General features: G+C 41.5%; 3 protein-coding genes across 4 annotated transcripts; 1 reads left to right on the top strand and 2 right to left on the bottom strand.

The window, feature by feature from the left end:
- Positions 1-5,201: 5,201 nt before the first annotated feature.
- On the top strand, positions 5,202-7,511 carry LOC127770348 (cytosolic Fe-S cluster assembly factor NBP35-like). Of its 2 annotated transcripts, XM_052296014.1 has the most exons (3): positions 5,202-5,337; positions 5,442-5,543; positions 6,374-7,511. In XM_052296014.1, the coding sequence occupies exons 1-3, from the start codon at positions 5,295-5,297 to the stop codon at positions 7,267-7,269; spliced, it is 1,041 nt and encodes a 346-aa protein (XP_052151974.1). In that variant the 5' UTR covers positions 5,202-5,294; the 3' UTR covers positions 7,270-7,511. The 2 variants fall into 2 exon arrangements, with proteins under 2 accessions (XP_052151974.1, XP_052151973.1); XM_052296013.1 differs by lacking the exon at positions 5,202-5,337 and having other exon boundaries at positions 5,627-7,511.
- Positions 7,512-7,666: 155 nt separating this feature from the next.
- Positions 7,667-13,970, bottom strand: LOC127770347 (glucose-6-phosphate 1-dehydrogenase, cytoplasmic isoform-like). Its single transcript, XM_052296012.1, has 16 exons — positions 13,812-13,970; positions 12,418-12,624; positions 11,969-12,054; positions 11,601-11,649; positions 11,348-11,528; positions 11,031-11,179; positions 10,877-10,945; positions 10,497-10,555; positions 9,998-10,031; positions 9,639-9,713; positions 9,361-9,508; positions 9,132-9,227; positions 8,538-8,608; positions 8,294-8,409; positions 8,134-8,179; positions 7,667-8,021 (listed from the first exon to the last, which is right to left on the bottom strand). Exons 2-16 carry the CDS (start codon positions 12,583-12,585, stop codon positions 7,851-7,853), a joined length of 1,518 nt encoding a protein of 505 aa, XP_052151972.1. The 5' UTR covers positions 12,586-12,624; positions 13,812-13,970; the 3' UTR covers positions 7,667-7,850.
- A 4,088-nt stretch (positions 13,971-18,058) lies between these two features.
- LOC127769380 (plant UBX domain-containing protein 1) lies at positions 18,059-22,025 on the bottom strand. Its single transcript, XM_052294938.1, has 8 exons — positions 21,810-22,025; positions 20,674-20,782; positions 20,505-20,573; positions 20,312-20,385; positions 20,084-20,213; positions 19,203-19,307; positions 18,888-19,098; positions 18,059-18,246 (listed from the first exon to the last, which is right to left on the bottom strand). Exons 1-8 carry the CDS (start codon positions 21,999-22,001, stop codon positions 18,243-18,245), a joined length of 894 nt encoding a protein of 297 aa, XP_052150898.1. The 5' UTR covers positions 22,002-22,025; the 3' UTR covers positions 18,059-18,242.
- Between the last annotated feature and the right edge of the window lie 216 nt (positions 22,026-22,241).

Genomic DNA, 22,241 nt, shown 5'->3' with positions numbered 1-22,241 from the left:
TTTAGACTTCGGTGGAAGTTGGGATAAGAATTTACCTTATGCGGAATTCTCGTACAACAACAGTTATCAAGCTAGTCTTCAGATGGCTCCTTACGAAGCACTGTATGGTCGGAAGTGCCGCACTCCGCTTTTGTGGGATCAAACGGGAGAACGTCAGGTTTTTGGGACTGATATCCTGAGGGAAGCAGAAGAAAAGGTAAAAATCAGTCAAGAAAGATTGCGGGTGGCCCAGTCTCGTCATAAGAGTTATGCCGACAATCGTCGTAGAGATCTAAGTTTTGACGAAGGAGATTATGTGTACCTTCGTGTCACGCCTCTTCGAGGAGTTCATCGCTTCCACACCAAGGGAAAATTGGCACCGCGTTTCATGGGACCTTACAAGATTGTCAGTAGAAGAGGAGAGGTCGCTTATCAGTTGGAGTTACCTCAATCTTTAGTAGGAGTCCATAATGTGTTCCATGTGTCGCAATTGAAAAAGTGTTTAAGGGTACCTACCGAAGAAGCTAATCTTGAACAGATAGAAGTCCAAGAGGATCTGACCTATATTGATAAACCAATCCGTATCTTGGAAACGGATGAGAGAAGAACCAGGAATCGAGTTATCCGTTTTTGTAAAGTTCAGTGGAGTAATCACTCGGAAGAAGAATCAACTTGGGAACGAGAAGATGAATTGAAGTCAGCTCACCCACATCTGTTCGCCAGTTCTTCCGAATCTCGAGGACGAGATTCTGTTTAAGGGGGGTAGGTTTGTCACACCCTAAAAATCCCAAATATATAAATTGTTGTCTAAATTGGAATTATTAGAATTTATTTTAAAAGCCTAGAAGAGAAGATCTAATTTTTAAATAATAAATTCCAATATAAAATGGGGCCAGATAAAATTTCATTAAATACTTTGCTTAATTCTATAATTCCTAGATTTTTCTGGGATTTATTTGAGATAAGGAAGTATTTTTAATAATGGAATTGCATTTCATGAATAATTTAAATTGAAAAAGGTTTTTAAAAAGTCTCTTTTGGCTTTGGGCCGAAAGTCGGCCCAAAACTCTCTCTCTCTCTCTCCCTCGGCCCAAGCCGGCCCACAGCCGCCGCCCGCTCGCGCGTCCGCTCACTGACAGGTGGGGCCCACCTGTCAGTCTTCGTCTTCCTCGCGCCGCCGCCGCCGCCCGAACCCTAGCGTCGCGCCGCCGCCGTCTCCTTCCAAATCTGGCCGCGCCTTTCCTTCTCCGGTGAAATCAATAGAGGGGAAATGATCTTCGGGACCTCCTCTACCTTTTCCCTTTTGGAACTTCATCTAAATCGCTTTGGAAATTCGTGGATTCGATCTCGAATCGGATTCATCTCTCTCCTCCGAACCCTAGACTTTCCTTCTCGTCGCCGGTCGCCGTGGGCCTTCGCCGCCGTGTCCTTGCCCCTATAAAAGGATCCCCGGTGTCTCCGCTACCCCTCGCCACCGATCTCCAACATCACGCCGCCCCCGCCGTGATTCACGTCGCCGCCGACCCCAGCCGCCCCTCTCTCCCCGCCGCGCGCCGCCCCTCTCTCCATCGCCGTCCGTTGTCCATCCGGATTTCTCGATCCCATCGCCGTCCGCTCTCCATCCGGTCGCCATCGCGCCGCCGTCGATTCCCGCCTCCAGATAGATGCCGCCGGCGCACCCTCGCGCTGACCGCGTTCTGCCATCGGATCGCTCGCCGTCCTGTCTCCACCGTGCAGCCATCAGGTCGTCGTCAATCACTCGTCATCCGATCTCATCATAGGTAAGTGTTAAGTTAGGTCAATGTGTTAGGGCCAACTGATATTTAGATTGATTAAATACCGACATATTGTCCAATGCATTCATTGTGATCTGGAGACTATTCAGAAAGAAATAAATTTAATGTTATGCATTATGTGGAAAAACAGGGCATCTGATAGTTTACTCTACTTAGGTGCTGCTGCTGAATTTTATTTTGTAAGCAATTAGCAATCTGTGAGATGGGGAAGGAAGTTAGCCTAGATCTTACTCCTTTTCACTAAGATCTAGGCTAATGTTGATCACGACCAGGCATTATTACACCACAAACAAACACACAAAAAGATTACTGCTAGCACCATGTGACAATTCCATGGGCTGTGCAGCAGGGGAGTCGTTAAACCATCAGGCTTGCCTTGGTGATCCTGACCTGGAGCGAGGAAGACTGATGCAGCCATTGCTGCCATCACCACCTTTGGCACGCAAACGGAACCTATCCACCATGCCCCCTGACTGCAAATTTCAGTATGGATGTTTCTTACTATATCTGTCTGATGACATGGATTTCTTGAAACCCCAAAGAATGGGTGCCTTTCAGTATATTCCGATTGTCAAACTTTTACATAATGCAAGTTTGTTATTTCCCACAAGTGTAGTTGGGACGATTAAAAAAAAGTTAAAATCCACTGAAAATCAAAGCATCTCTATGGAATGTGTGTAAGTAGTAATTCAGACAAAACGATAGCTTGCTTATGAGAAATTCTTATTATGCTGTTGAGCTGTAGTGGTAAATAATGTGTTCAGTCCGTTGTTCTCACTGTCTATATCCTGACTGAAATATTTCGTACAAATATACAACTCGTCGCCAAAACTCTCAAGGTAAGAGACACGTATTTCGGCAATGACCTGCATTCATTACTCAAAAGGGAGGGATTTGCCATGATAGCAAGCACCGAGCCTAGCCTAGAGATAACATATTCCAGAAATTACCTGCAAAGGAGCCGTCTTTGGCTTCCTGCCCTCCGGCTCGGTGGCGTAGTAGCATCCGATCCCCCTAGCAGGCCAGCCCGCTGGATGCTTAAGCGGCGAGATGCGGTGAAGGAGAGCCTGATGCCGCCTCCACATCTTGGCTGTTGAACGGAATTATGTTCAAATTATGTTATGTGTATAATGCAAGTACTACTTGTCAGTCATTTCATGCAGAGGATATTTACCTCAACAAAAGCTTTGTAGTAACTCTTAATTGTTGGGTTAGAGAAGTCGTCTTTATAGGCTAATTGTCAAACTAATGTTTTGTCATTTTTTTCTGCCGTTATACTAATTTCAGACCTACCATGCATTGAGGCCTAACATGCCTGTATATACAGAACTATCATGTGTTTACTCAACTGGGAACACATGAGTATTGGATCGTCAAATGCGATTCACAGAGTATTGGATAGTGCAATGGATAATCATATCTTCAAATTCATGAATCATATAGAGACAAAAGAATAAAATTATGACAAATTTATAGCCTTTTATATATGTTACCCTTACGATTTATTCACTGTTTAAGAATGGACCGAGGCATATATCCTCTTCAAATAGCAAGCTTTCAAGGGATCTGTTTGTCAATATGAAATCAAAGAAGAAACAATCTTTGTTGGTAAGTAAATACACTATGTTTGCATTGACAAGGATAAACTTGGAGCAAACATAACCGTAGTTGCTATGACCCAAAATTGTTCTCTGTGCATCGGGTACAATGGAGCAAACATGTTTTTCACTTCCTTCGCAGGATAAGATGACAAGCAAAAGGAATCTCTTCATATCATTGGACGATGACAAGCAAAATGAAGGGTTTCGGCTTCAAGGTTTAAGCTGTGACTACCTACTCGTATAATTGTTGGATGTCATACTTAGAGTGTTATAGATTTCAGATTATTGTCATAGAACAAATTAAATTTCGTTTACCTCCTTTGTATTTCAAGATTTGTGAATATGCCTTCTCCTTTATTTATGAGGCCGTGCAAACATATTCTGAAGATCAAAATGTCTTGAGTTACAGAAAACTAGCCTTGCACTGACCATGACTGCTTTAATGGATCGATGATGATCGAACTGTGATGGTGTGTATGCAATATGTTGCCTTGTTATTGATCTGTAGCAAACAATATGTGTTTCACTACTGGTCAAAGATAGTGATAGTTATTACCTGCACAGTATTTATATATTGTACAGAACTACCTACTTTGGACTTATTTATGTGCGTACAACAAATTGTACAGAACAGATTGACTTATTTATATAGTGATAGTTTTTTTAATTTTTGCTTGATCTTATAACTATGCAATATAGTCTTGTATATATTTTTGGTTGTTTGAATTGTGTTATTAAATGTCACCATAGCGTTAGCAGGTTGCTTGAATTATGTTATTAAATGTCACTGTACCGTTAGCACGGGCAAATTACTAGGCTATATAGGTGATCCCCACTAACTGCAATTAAAACTAATTTCCTGCTCTAGGAGTGATCCACGTCACCTCTATTCCACCAAGCCGTTGGATTGCAGATAGATTCCACCTAGTCGCTGGATTGCAGATGAGGGTGTAAAGAGCGATAGTGGGATGCACCTCTTCATTTTTTTTTTAAATTCCGATCATCATGCACGACAGTAATTAACAAAGGGGTTCCCTCTAAAAAAAAATTGTTCCCTCTAAAAAAACAAAGGGGCCTATTCAACAGTTAAACTGTCTGTTCCTGACAGGTCATCTCCTGATTGAAACCAAAATGTTGGATATTCATTCATTGGCTCACGCAGCAGGCCTTCCATCTTCCACTGCACTTGCACTACATATATTCCATCCTCTAGCTAAATGAATCAGGTGAATACTCGGCCTTCATTCCTGATTCCTCTACCATCGCAGTGGATTGACATGCTGACCACAAGCCCTCCTGTCCAGAGTCCAGTTGCTATACTTGATCGTTGCGATCAATCCTTCATTCCTTTAGCCATGCTGCTGCGTTTATTTTGCCGCTATAGATATGCTCATGCTCTAGCGGATCAACATTTCTTTTAGCAATTTGTTGTTACTTATTCGCTTAATTTGTTTTGTACAATATGAGTGGAAGGGAGTGCCAGTTGAGTTTCCCTCCAATGGTACCAATATCAAAGCCATGCGTTTGAAAAATATTGTTTGCAGGCTATGAGCTTGGTACGGTTGATGATTATTTTTATTTGTACAAATATTCCTCACGAGCAGTGATAAGTTGGGTTAGGTTTTTCCTTTTAAGGTGCTTATATTTCATCCAAAATTTTAACATTTGCAATTGCTTAAATTTCCGCAGCAACGCAAGGGGTCCCTGGGCCAAAAGGACGCGGTTGCAAAATTCTCCTAGGAAACCGCATCTCACCGTCCGATCTAGCACGAACGGCTAGGATGCTCTGCCGGGTCAGCCCAAGGGTTTCTGTGCTTAACCACGCCTCCGAAAAGAAAACAGAAAAATCCGCACCTAAACCTCACGACTTCACGAGCAGCAGCGAGAGGAGGAGGGAGCAATCAATCCATCGGCGGCAATGGAGAACGGCGGCGGCGACGTCCCGGAGAACGCCAACGACCGTAGGGGCAAACCACTTGCTTCCTCAGGGTTTCTCGTGTTCGAGGATTTTTGTGGGTTTTTTGATCGTTTTTTTAATTGTTTTTTTGTGGTTTCGCCGCCGCAGATTGCCCGGGGACGCAGTCGGAGGCGGCGGGGAAGGCGGACGCGTGCGCCGGGTGCCCCAACCAGCAGATCTGCGCCACCGCGCCCAAGGGCCCCGATCCCGGTAAATCTACAGTGCCATCTATAGCTCACCTCTGTTTCCCATCTAATCCCTTTGACCAGTGTTGTTTTGGCGTTTGATCGCAGCATGTGATGCTTTGCTCCGCGGCGTGTCGCTTCGATGCTTGGTTTAGTTTGGTTTTACTGCAATCGAGTGTGAATTTAGTGGAGCATACAGCCTATGCTTGTATGAGCATCCTTTTGCAGAGCCTCGTGTCAGTTGTGTGCAGGAAATTTCAGAGTTTGGTAGTCGGTAGCTCATCTATAGCAAAGTCGCATGCTTCCAGCATGTATAAGTTTCTGTAGTATAACTGGCTGTGGCATTGATGAATTTGAAGAAGTTTAGATTGTGTGAGCTATGAAAAGAAAAAAAAAAGTCCGGTGTGAAGTATGCAAAGAACATGAGCTCTCCGACAAATTCCTATTTGTTGGCCCATCAAAGTTGGTTCCTTTATTTCTGAAGATTATGAACTGTTGTAACCATGGATGTATATTGGAACATCTGCATTCCAAGTCAATTTGATCAATGGATAGAAGTTCTCTAGTTCTTAAATGATCAAGTGCTTAGAAGAACTTATAATCGCACTTAAGATTTTCCATATATCTACATGTTAAGTGAACCACTGTTTATGAACCTTAATGAATGATGCTGTATGAACTTTCAGGCGCCATTACACGTAAGCAACTGTATTTTTAATTGTAAATGTTTTTATCCAAGTGAATGTCCTACCATATGTACTATCCCTGTCCCAAGTTATTGTGAATTTGCTATGCCTATCCATATAGTATTTGTTCTTTGCGAAACAATCTTACAAGTGGACATTTTATTTCCAGATCTGCTTGCCATCATTGAGCGAATGAATACCGTGAAACACAAGATTCTGGTACTGTCTGGGAAGGGTGGTGTCGGGAAGAGTACATTTTCAGCCCAGCTCTCTTTTGCCCTTGCTGAGATGGACCATCAAGTTGGCCTTCTCGACATAGACATTTGTGGTCCTAGCATCCCAAAAATGTTAGGCCTTGAAGGCCAAGATATTCATCAAAGCAATCTTGGCTGGTCGCCGGTGTATGTTGAGTCCAACCTAGGTGTCATGTCAATTGGCTTCATGCTGCCCAACCCAGATGATGCTGTTATATGGAGAGGTCCTCGCAAGAACGGACTCATCAAACAGTTCTTGAAGGATGTCGATTGGGGGGAGATCGACTATCTTGTGGTGGATGCACCTCCAGGAACATCTGATGAACATATTTCAATTGTGCAGTACCTCCAGATCGCAGGAATTGATGGGGCAATCATTGTGACCACTCCGCAGCAAGTTTCTCTGATCGATGTGAAGAAGGAGATAAACTTTTGCAAGAAGGTTGGCGTTCCTATCTTGGGAGTTGTCGAGAACATGAGTGGCTTGAGGCAGGCATTTTCAGACATGAAATTTGTGAAGCCAAGTGAGGCGGGAGAAACAGATGCCACCGAGTGGGCGCTGAACTACATCAAGGAGAAAGCCCCAGAGCTTTTATCTGTTGTCGCATGCAGTGAGGTGTTTGATAGCAGTAAGGGTGGTGCTGAGAAGATGTGCCAGGAAATGGAGGTCCCTTTTCTTGGCAAGGTTCCCATGGATCCCCAGCTCTGCAAGGCGGCAGAGGAAGGAAGATCATGCTTCACTGATCAGAAATGCAGTGCTAGTGCTCCAGCTCTTAAAAGCATAATCAAGAAGCTGGTCAAGACGAAGTGAGAAGGTGGTGTGACTCATGACCGTGAAGTTACGCCAGTAGTTTCTGCCGTATGGAGTGCTATTACTTGCTGAGTGTGTGTGTGTGTAATGCGATCCTAACTTTGCCTAGAGTTTTTCTTGCCGCATGCAAAGTTGGCAGATATTCGCGCTGCAGCTGTTTGCAGTGGTAAGCAATTCAGCACATCTAGAAGCACATCCCTTCAGTTTATGGTTCATTTTGCTCTGCCGCTTTTGAGCATGCATTTCATCATCTTTTCTTGGCAACTTTACTTATCTTGCTAGTTGCTACCAGCTAATCTTGCAAATGCAGTGGACATAAGGCATCAAACAACAATGTTGGCAGCCATCCATTCATCATCAGTGTATCTACAATGCCCAAAACCTGACACTGTTCATCGATCGAAACATGCACTTTTATTTCACAATAGCAGTTATACTTACGAAGCAACACATTATTACAACGCCAGGTAGTCACTAGTCAGGCGTTATCGTGAAAATATGCAACGAATATATCCGCAATAATAACAGTTTAGATGCACTCTTCCTAGCTAAACAATACTACTGTCTGTCTGTCTGTCTGTCTATGCAAGGGTGGGTGGTATCCATATGTAACCGTGGGTCTGCATATACCCAACCCTCTCGCTCAGTTCATCGGCCTCCTTGGGGCCTCGGCTGCCAGGCTGGTATGGAATAGACTTCACCTTGCCTTCGTCGATGTCGTGCAGCAGGGGAGTGAAGATCTGCCAAGCAGCCTGGACACACATGTGCCATATGTTAGGGAGAAAACGGAAACGAAACGGCTTGGAAACAGAATTCAAGTTTCTCTTCAGAGGTTTTAGGTATGCAGGGTGACAACTGACAAACCTTCAGCTCATCTCGGCGAACGAAGTGCTGTTGGTCTCCTCGTATCCTGTAGATATGTGGGTATTAAATCAAATGCATATGGTCGGATTACATTATCTGTGAAGTTGAAAAGATCTTTTTAACGGAAGATATTTTGAAGAATTAGAAGGATGATACGCACGTATCCAATATGAGACGCTCGTATGCCTCTGGAATTTTGACGTTTTGGTACCGCATCCCGTATGACAGATCAAGTTCACTCTGCTCGGTGGCCATCTCCAATCCAGGTTTTTTGACCTGGAAGAAGTCATTGACTAATATTATACCACTAACATTCAAAATGTGATAAAATTTTACTGGAGTAGGGAAGTAGCTTTAGGACCAAGGAGAGGAGTATTATGTATTACACAAGTAGCTGAACTTACAGTAAGTTTCATGTACATGGCTTCTGATGGCTGAAGGCGTATGACAAACTCATTTCTTCCTTGCCTTTTACCTTCACCAGGATGTGTTTAGTTCAAATGTTAGACCCACATGCAATTAAGATACAAAAAAGAACATACTGATAGAAAAAAGGAAAAAAAGGTATCTGCATTTGCACAACTGAATTTCTTGAGACCTCGGTGGTATCTAATACAACGTATGGGTGAATTTTAGCAGCCTAACAGTATTAACATGCCATGGTAAGGTCAGGTGAACTTAAATTACAAGGCAACGAAGTGAAGATCCATTTTACTTGTTTATCTACCTTTCTGCTTTGTACACAATAGACTTCCCAAAAACATAAAGCTTATCTCGATGGATCAATTCAATGCAAATTAAATGCTTTCTCAGCTTCCACATCAATGCGTGGATTTTCTGAAAATGGTTATAGCTTTCTACTGCTTAGTTATGTACAGGCATTAAGGCATTCTCAGTCATTTCATAAGGAAGTAATGGAAACATAGTTAGGCCATGAAAATTGTCAGAAAAGGGTTGAGTACACCATGATATGAACTGCACGTAATTATAGCACATACATTTAAAGATGTCACCAGGAACATCTTTGAACTGCACACGGACTTCTGCTTTCCTTGAGCTTAGTGCTTTACCAGCTTTAAGAATGAAAGGAACACCTGCAGGATATGAATATTACAGAGTTAAAATGAAGAATTATGGTCCACTGAAAGACAATCTGAAGGGAAAACGAAAATCAATGTTGTCCTTCTCCAGAACCCTAATGTGTATATATACTGATGAGAGACATACCCTCCCATCTTTCATTGTGTACCCGAAGCACGACAGATGCAAAAGTTGGGGTGTTTGAGTCATCTGGCACTGTAGGGTCATCCTTGTACCCCTCGTATTGTCCAAGGACAACCTCATCATGCTTTATAGGGTTCACGGACTGCAGAACCTGGCATTAACAGGGAACTGGTTTTATTTAGTACTAAAGAAACGGACTAAAACATAATACTCTTAGTATTATAGTATTGGCAAGCTGCAATATAGTATTGACATGTAGAGAATAGAGAAAGGTAAAGTACCTTGACTTTCTCATCTCTAATGTGCTCAGGCTTAAGAGAGACAGGCTTTTCCATTGCAACCAAACAGAAAACCTGCAGAAGAAGCAACAGTTCATTAAATTGTTGTTGGAACAGTTAACTCCTAAAGGCTAAAGACATTGTTCTCATCAAGGAATTTATCATGTACTACTTGACCATATATAATTCAGCATGAAACTATCTGTGACTATAAATTTTAAACAAATTAATGTAAGAAGAGGCTTTTCTTTCCTAGTCACTAAAGTACTAAAAGTTTTCTTTGTTAGGACAGGGTGGGGGTTACTACAATGATGCAAATCATATCATATGGAATGTTGACACATATTGAGAATACTTTCCTGTAACAAATGGTTCTGGATGATGTCACGAATGATTCTGCAGCAACAAGAGTAACGTTAGATACTCCCTTGAGGAACAATGAGATACACGATGGGAGGTATAAAACATGTTTAAGCAATAAACAATTATGCAAAAAGAGAGGACTATGATCCAGTATACATTATCCTTAAATGGTTTAGTTAACTCATAGCAGGAGAGGCATATACAAAGCGAATGCACTCTCTTCGAATTCAGTACTGAACACTTCTGTTACTGAAAATTATAATTTCCATGTTGGCTTGCAAACTCAATAAAGCAAAATGTTCATTTCCACACTGAAATGCAGAGTATGCTTTTCTTAATCAGTAAGAATTAACAAAGAATTTAAATATTTCCAAAATTTATCAACACTTAGTTCTAGATAATATACTCATATGTACACTTTTGACTTGTAAGGTTACGATTTTATAATAGAAAACTTAATTAAGAAAAGCGCTAATGAAATGTAATGTTTCTACATACCCATATTGATCAAAATATCCACCACGCCCGTCAGTCCCAAAGTCCTCCCTGAATACAATCTGCAGGATTGTATTGATTATAAATTGCAGCTACTATGGCATGCCATATTGTTGGCAATATACTGTTAAAATAGTACAAATGAAATATACCTATATTTTTAGTTTCTTAGATTCAATTAGTCCATTCAGACAATGATAAATTATACCAGTAGAACACAGCAGTTCACCAAAAAACAGAAAGAAGTTCAGCAATCAACTGACAAGAGGACTACAAAATATTTCTTCTACATGATGCATTAACTGCAGTTTATAAAAGTTGGACTTCTTGAATCATAACCTATAAGTTGCCTACTGCTAAGTACCAACTATTGACCAGCTTACCTGTATATTATCAATATTGTCACGGTTCCAAAGAGGCAAGAACAAGCGGTTGGCAAAACGAAGCACAAGCTGTGAAATGCGATTGTTTCAAAAGTAGTTAGTCAAGTATTCGGGGGAAATCATCCCACATTCTTGACAAAATTATAGCCATTACCAGGTTTTGGACCAACTCTTTTCCCAAGTAGTGATCAATTCTGTAGAGTTGGTTTTCGTCAAATAGCTCCCCAAGTTGGGCACTTAATTCTTCTGCAGAGTCCAAGTCCTTTCCAAATGGCTTCTCAACAATGACTCTAGTCCATCCAGCTGCAAACAGAACATTTATGCAAAGAAAATGAATCTTGATGAAGAAATGCTTCCAAGAAGACCTAAATTTTCCACTAACTTTATGCTTCATTGCTTTTGTTCAACTAAAGCGCATAGCTTGTATAAATTCCAAAAAGAATAACGTATGGAATAGTAAAGAAACTTTACATGGATTCATGCAATATGTTCTGATCATTTTGCAGACTGAAGGGTAGACAGATGGAGGCAATGCCAAATAGAAGAGCCTGCGAGGGCTTTCTGATTTGTTTGACTTCTCATACTCTGAAATTTCCTTGTTCAATTTCTCAAATCCTTCTCCGCTGTCATAGGAACCACTGACATATTTTATCTGAAAAAGAAATTTATCATAATGACGTGTGCGCATCACAAAATGGTGGTTACATTACAAACAACAACTCACATGTTGCAAAAAGTCTGAGAGATGTTCTTCTGAGGCTCCTTTGAGGTATCTGTAGCAATATACAACAAAGGCATAAATATGTGCAAAATTGATGATTGAACTTCATAGGGGACAGGAAAAACAAATACAATTTCATGAAGATGTCGAACATATAACTGCCACCGCATTACACACAATGTATCTCAGATCATGTACTGCTTGTTTTTAGTACGTATTGACCATAATTAGAGTATTAAATGTTTTTATTGACAACTATCCTAGCTATAACATTCAAATTCAGTGGCTAGATATGTTTAAAAGAAGTAGAAATATCTAAATACAGCAGCAATATGCCAAGATGTCAAAAACCCAGCTTTTAGAAACCATACCCACGAATGCGTTCCCTTAACCCATCATCAGAAAGGTTTGATCTCGCATACCCAAATATATGCACTTCACCTGATTGTATAAATCCCTGTAACACAAGGACATGAATATCAACAATAACCTGGGAATTATAGCACTGCACACATTTTGCATGCTTGTAAAGACTAAGATTTTATGAGTGGTTCGTAAAAACAACTTGCTGGATAAAAAGAAGCTTGCTCTGCAATTTTCCAGCATTCTTTTCAATTGTGTCCTATATCCACTATCTGTATCTGGGAAGAAAAAATAGTACAAGTGTTCAAGCTTTTACTTGTGATCAAGTATGAGTAACTGAACCTTTGCTCTGGAATGCCTCAAATGACTGTGCACTAGATTGTTCCTTTCGTAGTGTAGATTTTGGAAATTGTACATGAAACAGCTAGTTATTGTCAGGACTCAGGAGTCAAATTACCTGTGCAAAAAGATGGAAGAGTGCCGGGAAAGTTTTCTTCTTGGCTAGGTCTCCAGAAGCCCCGAGGACAATAACAGAGAGACAACCTTGCTCTGAAGGGAGTTCGAGATCTCTTGATAAAGAATTAAAGCTGCTTCGTCTTGACCTTGGTGAAGATCCTCCTGACATGATAAATAGGTTGGTGCTCTTCTTCCTTCAGCAATATACCTGTGAAAAGGTGAGAAAAATGCAATCAATCTTAAGACTATCGGAACACAGGCTAAGAAATTTCATACAACTCATTGAAATGGAACATTTACAATTGGCTAGCAGTAGCAGAACATATAAATAGCTTGCCTGGTTAGGCTTGTTCTATTCATTGACAATTTAAAGCTATGGCATTGTATTAGTATCCCGCAAACTGAGCATGACAAGGCCAAATATGACACTTAATTTTTGCCATTTAGGTGAACTAATTCTAATAGATCAATCTACCAAACACTTTTGATAACAAAATACTATCAACTTATCTCCAGATGCTAACAACACAAAAGGTCAACATAGCAACATCCAATCACATGGTGCACTCGTGTGCAGTCAAGAAACAACTAACCAACTCCAACACATGCTATTAAAATGAAAATTGACAAAAAGGTGACTGGATATCTTTTACCGTCTGCAACCTCACAACACTAATTTTTTCAGCCGAATTAGTTACAGCTAAATTACAAATTGGATAACTTTTAGGACTGGGACTCTTGTTCATAAATCTGGAATTTGTCCTTGCTAAACTTTAGTCACAGTGAAACAACTATAGAGAAAGAAACGAAAAGGCCAGAACATTTTTCACAAAAAAAGATCCACCATTTCCCCCAACGAAACAACATCCCAACGAAACAACCGGCGACGAAAAGAGTCAAAAGGCTCCCAAAAGCAGGACAAATGGGTAGTTCCTGAATCCTAGCCGAGAACCCAGACGAGAAAAGAAAGAACACTAGCTCAAGCTTAACCACAATTCACTATCTTTACTCCATCCAAGGCGGCATGAAAGGGATCAAGAGCTCAAGCACGAGATCCGCACCCGAAACAAACTCGCCGCAGCACATGCACGCGACGCGCATCGCCCACACACCGCCGCAGAAACGCTCGCAATTGAGGGGGAACCCAAAAAAAAAGAGAAAAAGAAATCTAAAAAAGAACCCAAGAAAACGCTAACACAAAACCTCAAACCAAACACCACCGCAAGAAAAGAAAAAGAAGAAGATCCCCAAAACACTGCAACGAGCCGAAAACCCCCAAGAAACCTCGGACATCTCGCCGAAGCAAAACAAGAAGAAAAAAGAAGAAGAAAAAGACGATTTCCTTTTTTCCCGGAGATTAGCAACAGCGATCAAGGTGGAGGACGAAGTACTGACCGGCGGCGTCGACGAGGGCTCGCGCGGGAGGCAAACCGGAGCGGTGGCGACGATGGAGGAGGAGCGCTTGGATGTTTTATACCGCGGCTAGTGCTGCTGCGCCTCCTCCTGCCTGGCTTTCTCACAGCCGGGCGGCTTGCAACCCACCTGTCCACTACCTACCAACCTTTCCACCCAGCGTGCTCTGTGCCACCAACCGTGAAAAACTCCAACGTAATTGCTGTGCAGATACAGGGGCTTATCTGCAAATGACGCGGTAAAATCTGGGAGAATTTTACTGCATATGCTCGCTAGTTGTACTAGCTTTTTTGAGAATCTATTAATTAATCACTTAACACTTTCCCTTAGCATCTTTTTCAACTATATATTCGGTGTGCTCTCTAACATATACACTCTTTCACATCAGACGTGTATATTGGCAATGCACTAGAACACATGCTCAAGGAGACAGTAAATTTGATCTCTGTAAATTTCTACAAAAGAAGTATTTTAAGAGTATAATATTTATAGGTACTTTTATGCGCGATAATCAAACTTTTTTGCAATGGAGAAGCTGAATTGATATCGGGCCAGTTTGATTTGTGACCAATGTTGGCCTTACCAAAATTTAGCATGCCAATTTTTGGGAAGGCCAACATGTGTTTGGATTGAAGCCAAATTTTGTCATGCCTATATAACATAGGCCATTTCAATAGCCAAATTAAACTAATTTGGCTTCAATCCAAACATACACAATTATTGTTGAGGTTGCCAAAAAATTGGCATGCCTAATTTAGGCCTCAAACCAAACTGGCCCATCGTTTTTTCTCTGCGGTATGGACGTGGCAAGAGACATGTCCATGTGTTATTATCGTTAAATATATTTGTTTAATCCAGGAGCAAATCGCGCATAAATGTTTGAGCCGTGGATTTGCTGAAAAGATTCTCATATCTGGGGCAGAAAGTCCAATGCGACGACTTATTCCAATTTCTCTGTTGGTAATCGCGAAATTCATTTCTAAAAAGGGATTTTGTAACTGTTGTGGGAAAGAGAAAACGGTATTCAAATGTAAACGTTCGCAGCACATCGACGAACTGACGAGGTCGCTATCATGCGTGAAGAAAAAAATATCACGATTGATCGATGCCGATCCAAGTGGTTGCTTTCCCATCTCGTTGCTATTACGAAATGGACCGATCCGGGATTACTACTCGCCAATCTGCTTTGATGGGATGGATTAACCACTCTGAACCTGTGGTACAGTGCGTCTAAATCGAATGGTTTTTGATCCATGTTTACAGTTTACTACATGAAAATACAGTTGTCACTGCATCATCTTTGACACATCATTTCTATTGATGTATTTCTTGGCTCGATCTTGCTGATCCTGTACAGTGATGGATCCAGCGGTGTTATCGAGTCCAAACGGCGAAGAGTATTTGATATTGATTGATAATTTCTTTTCAAAGTGTGTGTTACTGACAGAAAAGCCGACGTTGGAGCCCTAACCTAAGAGTTACATTCGTCATGAATTTTTGACGTAAAAATGTCCTCACGTGACCATAATCTCCGTAAATGCTACTGTATCGGTTACTGAATTCCTTCAATTTTAGGGCCCATTTAAATCGCAGGATTGAGAAATCGTAGGAATAGAAAAAATGTAGGATTTTGATATGAATGTAAGTGTAAAACAGAGGATTGCAAAACGCAGGAAAAACACAGGAATGGCCGTTTGATTGAACCACAAGAAAAACACAGGAATTGGATGAGAGAGGGAGACTCAAAGGAAAGTTAGCAAGAAGTTGAAGCTCTTGCTAAATTTCCTCCAAAATCTCTATAGGATTGTCCATTCCATAGGAATTTCAAAGGATTGGATAGGATTCAATCCTTTGTTTCAAAGGGCTTCATAGGAAATTTTCCTATATGATTACAATCCTCTAAAATTCTTATACTTTTCCTCCAAATTAAAGGGCCCTTAGTGGTAGTAATTGTTGTCTCGCACCTGGTGCGTCCTGGCCTCACCATTTCCAGGTTCCAGCACACAGATCGCCGTGCAGCCTACTAGCTGGTAGCAGCAGCAGCAGCAGCGCACTGGATAACTGAACTGTGATAACTGATTCAGATCTGTGGCGCCATCGGACCAGAGCAATTATCCTGAAACCCATGTGATGTGATCATGTACTGTACTGGAGCAACGAGAGAGGTTCTTCAGAGTTTAGCAGCTAGGACAGGTGATGGAATATGGATGGAGAGTTGCCATCTGCCCCATCTGAAAAATTTTCGGACGAGCTCAACGCTCACAAATTCACAAAAGTGTGGGTCACGTGTGCAGAGGAGACAGATACCTTTCTCTCCTCGCCTTCTTCTTTGCGTGTGACGTCGAACGAACTGAGCCGAAAGATCGATCTGATCTGCATGTGGTTGAGCAGAGCAGAATCTTATTGACAATTTGTCAACTTGTGTTTGAATTACGACCATCGAATTGACGTCTTCTGGTCCAGTGATGACCCGCTGTGTGTAAGACGTTCTTCTGACGAACAGAATTTGCAACGCTCTCATCCTTCTTGTTTTCCTTTTTCCGTCTTCCTGAAGACTGAGTTGAACTGAACCTGAATCATCGCAGCAGAGTTCTTTCTCTGACGATGTACTCCTTCGTTGTAGGTTCAGATTTCAGGAAGTTGCTTGTTCGCTGATGAAATCGAAGTCTCTGGAAATTCGGTCCAAGCAGCCGTCCCATGCGTCAGACTACGACTTGGAAAACGGGGAGGAGTCAGTGTATCTAACCGGCTGCTATCCTACCAACTAACCTCTGAAATTATCACGGCGAAATCAGCGCACATTTTGCAGTCTAAACGGTCTTCAGAGATCAGAGACTTCAGACTTGCTTTGCAAACCTCCTTTTCTTGGTCTCGATGCGATGATCTCTGAGATGTCAGCACAAGAAGACATATTGAATAAAATAAGTGTTGTCACGTCTGAGATAACTTGATCTCCAACATGAAAAATGAATAAAAATAAGCGGAAATAGGGGAAACTTGGCCAAGGAAATTTAATACACACAGCTCGTGCAGTTTGCTGGGCCTGTTGGTAGTTGGATGTTCAACTCCCACATGGCCACATCACATCACAATTTGATGATCCTTTAACCCTATCAAGGTCAAAAGAATATTTTGAATTTTGTTGGTAAATTTCATCCGTTTTTTCCACCGTTCACCGCTGTAACTCCAAGGTGGATTAAGACTACTACTATTACAACACAGGAAATTCAGAATAAGCATCTCGATTTCTGTATGAATTTGTACCCCACACATTCCAAACGAGGCCTAATTAGCAAACGTGAGACCACTCACATTATCTCTATTGTACCTATCCAGGGTCAGCGATTAGACGTCGAATTCCAATCCCAGGATTAATGCATTATTTCGTGACGCCAGGCAGAAACGTTCTTGTCAAAAGCATCCATCCACTCACAGCTAAGCACAACGCAAAGGCGATAGTATAATTGAAGCGGTGAAGTGAACATAATTACACACGACCCCTCGCAAAGGCGATAGTATAATTGAAGCGGTGAAGTGAACATAATTACACACGACCCCTCGTCGTAATCATCGCACAATATCTTTGCTGGCCCACGGCCACTAGAGGCCGCTGCTAAAAAACGCTTGCACCCTCTGCAACAAACTAGTCGCTGGGGAAATTGATGCGAGAAAGCAACTTAGAGACAATATCATGGAGCAAAGAGGATGATGTGCAAGTGATTTTGACTGCAATTTCAGTGAACTCAAGGGCCGTTGTTGCAAGACTGCAAGTTTTTTTTTAAAAAAAAATTGCAAGCAATTGTCAGCAAGTAATATTACCCATGACAATGCTTTATGAGCATGACCATGAGTCAGTGTCGAAAAATATTGAGACATCAGAAAATTAACGCACAGCGGGGTAGCGGGGTTGTTTGGTTGATGCCTAAGCTTGCCATAACTAAGCTTAGGCAAGTTGTGGCATGTGGCAAAAGTATGGCTAAGAAATAGTTAGCCACAAGTGTGGCAATGTTAGCTCTAGTTATCTGAGTATGACATGTGGGACCTAAGGGTAGAAAAGTGTGGCATGACACAACTGTGGCATTGAAACAAACACACACCTACAAACTGTGGCATGACTGAAGTGTGGCGTGACAAAGTGAAGCAATCAACCAAACACCCCCAGCCATATGCACTCAGGAAAAGGGAGGCTTTGTTAGCAACGGAGTGTACAGTGTAATGCAGTGCTATCAGACGCAAAAAATCATTCTGCAGCACTCGTGAAATTTCTTTGGAAAGTTTCATTTTACAATGTGTATCCATCCATCAAGAAAGCCAGCAGCAACCCATTATTGTCATGCTTTCACTCTCTATCCCCTACATTAGAGTCGTCCTCTGGTGGTGCATTCTTGGCGCCCTGACTGTCTCACCTCATCATCACCTGCAAGGCATCCATACATAAATGATGAATCTATCAAGTAAAATGCACGGTGCAGCAAAGATTGCTATAGCAGTAATGTCCAAGAAAGCAGCAGTGTTACAAAGAACAACTTCAGTGGTATACAGCAAAATGCATGCACAGGTTGAAACTGAAACTGACTTTTTTAAACATAAATACATTGATATGTACAATTGGTCAAGAGTGAAAATGAAAAATCAACAAAATTTCATGATGAACATGGTAATGCATCTTGAAGTGATGATATGTTAGAAGCTGCGACAGGTGGTTCAGACAACATATATAAATTAGGCTTGTTGCTCATGCAACGATGTTACTTGAAGAGGGGTTTTTGTTACTGCTGGAGAAATAGCAAATTCATTGCTGCAAGATCACCATGATTTACCTTCTAGCACCCTAAAGCAAGCGATAAGTTCACAGGTGTCTCCATGTAGGTTCTTATTCTAATTAAACAGAGAATTCAGATATGTATAAATTATTGCCAGGGCAATAATTTAGTTTTGCTCCCCAAGAGAAGTGAGAAAACAGATAAATTTGAACCAAAAAAGAAGTAGCACCGTAGTAGCATAGCTTAGCAATGAATTCACTCTTTCATAACAATATGTCACTAAAAGAAAGTCTACCTTTTGAACCACTTTGGTTTAGCTGGTTTCTTGTTTGCTGGCGGTGCAAAATCTGATTGAGACACATCAGATTGATGAGCAGAAGAAGAGTTCATAGTAGAATCAATTGGTTGGTGCACAGGTTCTTGGACAATTGGTAGTCCATCCAACATCCGAATTTCTTCACGGAGATAAGGTCCTGATTTTACACTGTCTGTATTTAACTCTGAGCCTGCATGTGATTCAATAAAAAAAACAAAAACGAATGGGAATGTCTAATGAGTTCCCCAGGAACAAAACCTGGTACTAGTTATTACTTATTTAGGACAAACATACCTTCTGGCAGATCATAAGAGAAGTAGACATTAGCCCCAGGAACAAAACCAATTGTGTAGAAATCCAGTGAAGTGTCTTTTATCCGCTTCTTTGGTGGAACTGTATCTGTAGTGGAATCAAATGGAGTATTAAGAAATTATAACTGGTACATCTCTATGATATGAATGCAGAGAATCTATGGAGATGTCACTCAAATGATCTGTGCTCAAAGAATGACAGATGAATATGATGCTTACCCAAAAAACTGTAGAAGTTAAACCTAAAGCTATGTTTTCACATACAGGTTACATGTGGCATATTTTAACTCAAACATTTATCAAAGCTATCACCAGACAGAATCAACTTGGTGACTGACGATATTCTTTTGACATAACAACAGATAGTGTCTAATCCAAGTTTGGGCAACGAGAACACGATGAGAAAACTTGTCCTGTTTGAGCTACTGTCATGTTGTCATATGAACTCATCAAATAGGTGTTCTGAATGTTGTACCCAATTTTGCTTATTAACTTGTATTACTCTGTAAAAGGTGGTTGATTGTAAAACCCTTTACACAAAAGGATGCACTTAAATTTTACTCGCATGTAACTATAATGATGGAACTACTTAAGGGAGGTTAGTTATTTCCGATGTCATGATTGCCAACATATTTGATTGCAAATGAAACAGATAAATAGTTCTTATCATAGATACAAGTATTCTCATTAGTCTTTATGAAAACCAAAGCTAACTGTAAACTGAAACAGATGAAATTACACTAACTGTAAGCCGAGATCGTTGTTGATAGGATAAACAAAGGTGGGTAATTAAGGGGGCAAAGAGGAGGTGAAACACTACTGTTGAAGCTAATACATCAGTAACTCCCAAGCAAGTGGACTTACAGAGATAGAATGGCAGGTCTGGTCTAGAGATTACTTTCTTCAGAAAATCCATCAGACTTTGAACTGTTTCTGACGGATGAAAATCGGCCTCAAGTATGTATCCATCAGGGAATCGCACCCTCATTACTGCCTACAGTTAAGAAGGTTGTGGAAAAATAGATATTATACCAAATTAGATTCAGAAAGAAACACTAAATACAGAGAAGAGCAGTGTGAATTATATCTTACCTTTTTTATCTTTGCTCGTTGGGCAGCAAGTTCTGCTTCACGCATTTTACGAGTCTTCAAAACTTTCGATTGTTCTGCAGTCAGTTTCATTGTTTTAGATAGTGCTATAATAAAAAAGAAAAGTAGTACAATTTGGACAGTACTACACAGATGCTAAAGTTCCCAAACAATAGTAAGTGTCAATATAATTAACCTCCTATTCTGTTCGAAACCAAGTTGAAATAGTCAGCAGGCTGAAGCTCATAAAAGTCATCATCTTCCTCTGCATGAACCATGTTTTAGCATCAGAGCACAACCATAAAGATAGAGAGATTTTTGTAAAGAAAACCTCGGAACTCATAAAAGCAAGAGATATATTGTACCCTGATCTGCTGCGGGCAAGTTGCTAGTCATTGACTCAAATGTTACACTTGAAAATACTCGGAACTCATGACCATACTCATAAGCCAATGCTTTCAGCTTGTCCTGGGACTATTGACAGAAAATGCATCTGTTAGACTTCAATGTAATTTTTTGCAAAAAGGTTCATGTGAAGCAAGAATTGCTATAATTATTGTTTTGTTTATGATGAAGCCACAAATATCTATTAGGAGGTTATCAAATGCACATGGGTATGAGATGAAATTGCCAATAATCGAACATCTCTCAACAGGAAAAACAGAACCAAGTACAAGTGCTGCCAAGAACAAGTGAATGCCATGTAGTTTTAAGCTATTACGCTACTTTGCAGAACTCCTGACAGCATCCCTCCAAACCTTTCCCGAGATACAGTACTGTTTCTCTGCCAACCGTACGAAGGATGAACAAGATATCGCAACAAAAGAAATAACTTTGTGTAGATGAAGCTGACAATGGCAACCAAACATCTCCTGGCCATTGATGTCCACACAGACACAGCCAGCATTTATCTAAAATGCTAACAATGCTAACTACGCAAGGGCTGAACTGCTAATCTTTCATTTCAATCGCTGAGAAACACTTGCAAGGAACTACTCACAACAAAGAAAAAAGGGAAGCTAAATTGCACTAGTGTTTCCCCACGAAGGTTCATTCCTCATGATTCCAGCTTATAATGGGAACATCCTCTATCCAATCCATGGCGGTAACACCTAGGTCAAAGAAAACCATGGATTCCTCCCAAATCACCCGATCACTGCACACGCAAGCAAAGAATCTCTCTTTCCACGCACACACAACAAGAACCGCCTAAGAATTCTCGCACCACGCATTCGGCGCCAACCAACCACGGCCACGAAGAAAGTCAGGAACCCTCGCTAACCCCACCAAAGCAAAGAATCCAGAGAGGCGCCTCCTCCTCCTCTCCTGAACCCCAGGCACAAATCCTCGCACACAAGCCTTCCCAAGAAATCCCCCCCCCCCCCACCCCCAAACCCGAGAACAAGAACTCGCAGAGCATATGTCCAGCGATGAAGCAGCAGATTAATTTCATCCAAGAAACGCAAGAAAAGGGGGGAGACGGGGAAAGAGACGGACGAACCGTGGTCTGCTGCTGCTGCTGCTGGTGCGCCGCCGCCGCAGCCGCCGCCGCGGCCGAGTCGAGATCCATGGGGAACACGAGGTGGTGCGCCGCCTCGTCGTCTCCTCTCTTCCTGCGGCGCGGGCAGAGGGATGAGGTGGAGGTAGTGGTGGTGGTGGTGTATGTGATCTGGTGCGGGTGCTCTGCCTCCATGGGGGAGAGGAAAAAAACCCTTTCTTTTCGTTTCTTTTGTTGCGAGAGATGCGAAGGGGTCGGGGGGAAGAAGCGGGTTGGCGGGTTCAGGGTTCCGGGTTGGGAGGGGGTCCGACTCCGGATATATAGCCTACGCCGAGACTGGCAAGTGGGACCCACATATCTACCAAAAATTATTTTACCAGAATTACTCCGTAGTATTAGAATTTTACCAGATTTACTCCGTAGTATTAGTATATT

This window comes from Oryza glaberrima, chromosome 4 (genome assembly GCF_000147395.1).
Source record: "Oryza glaberrima chromosome 4, OglaRS2, whole genome shotgun sequence".
NCBI classification, from domain to species: Eukaryota; Viridiplantae; Streptophyta; class Magnoliopsida; order Poales; family Poaceae; genus Oryza; species Oryza glaberrima.
The sequence above is the reverse complement of the archived record's forward strand: the minus strand, read 5'-3'. Positions and strand labels throughout refer to the sequence as shown.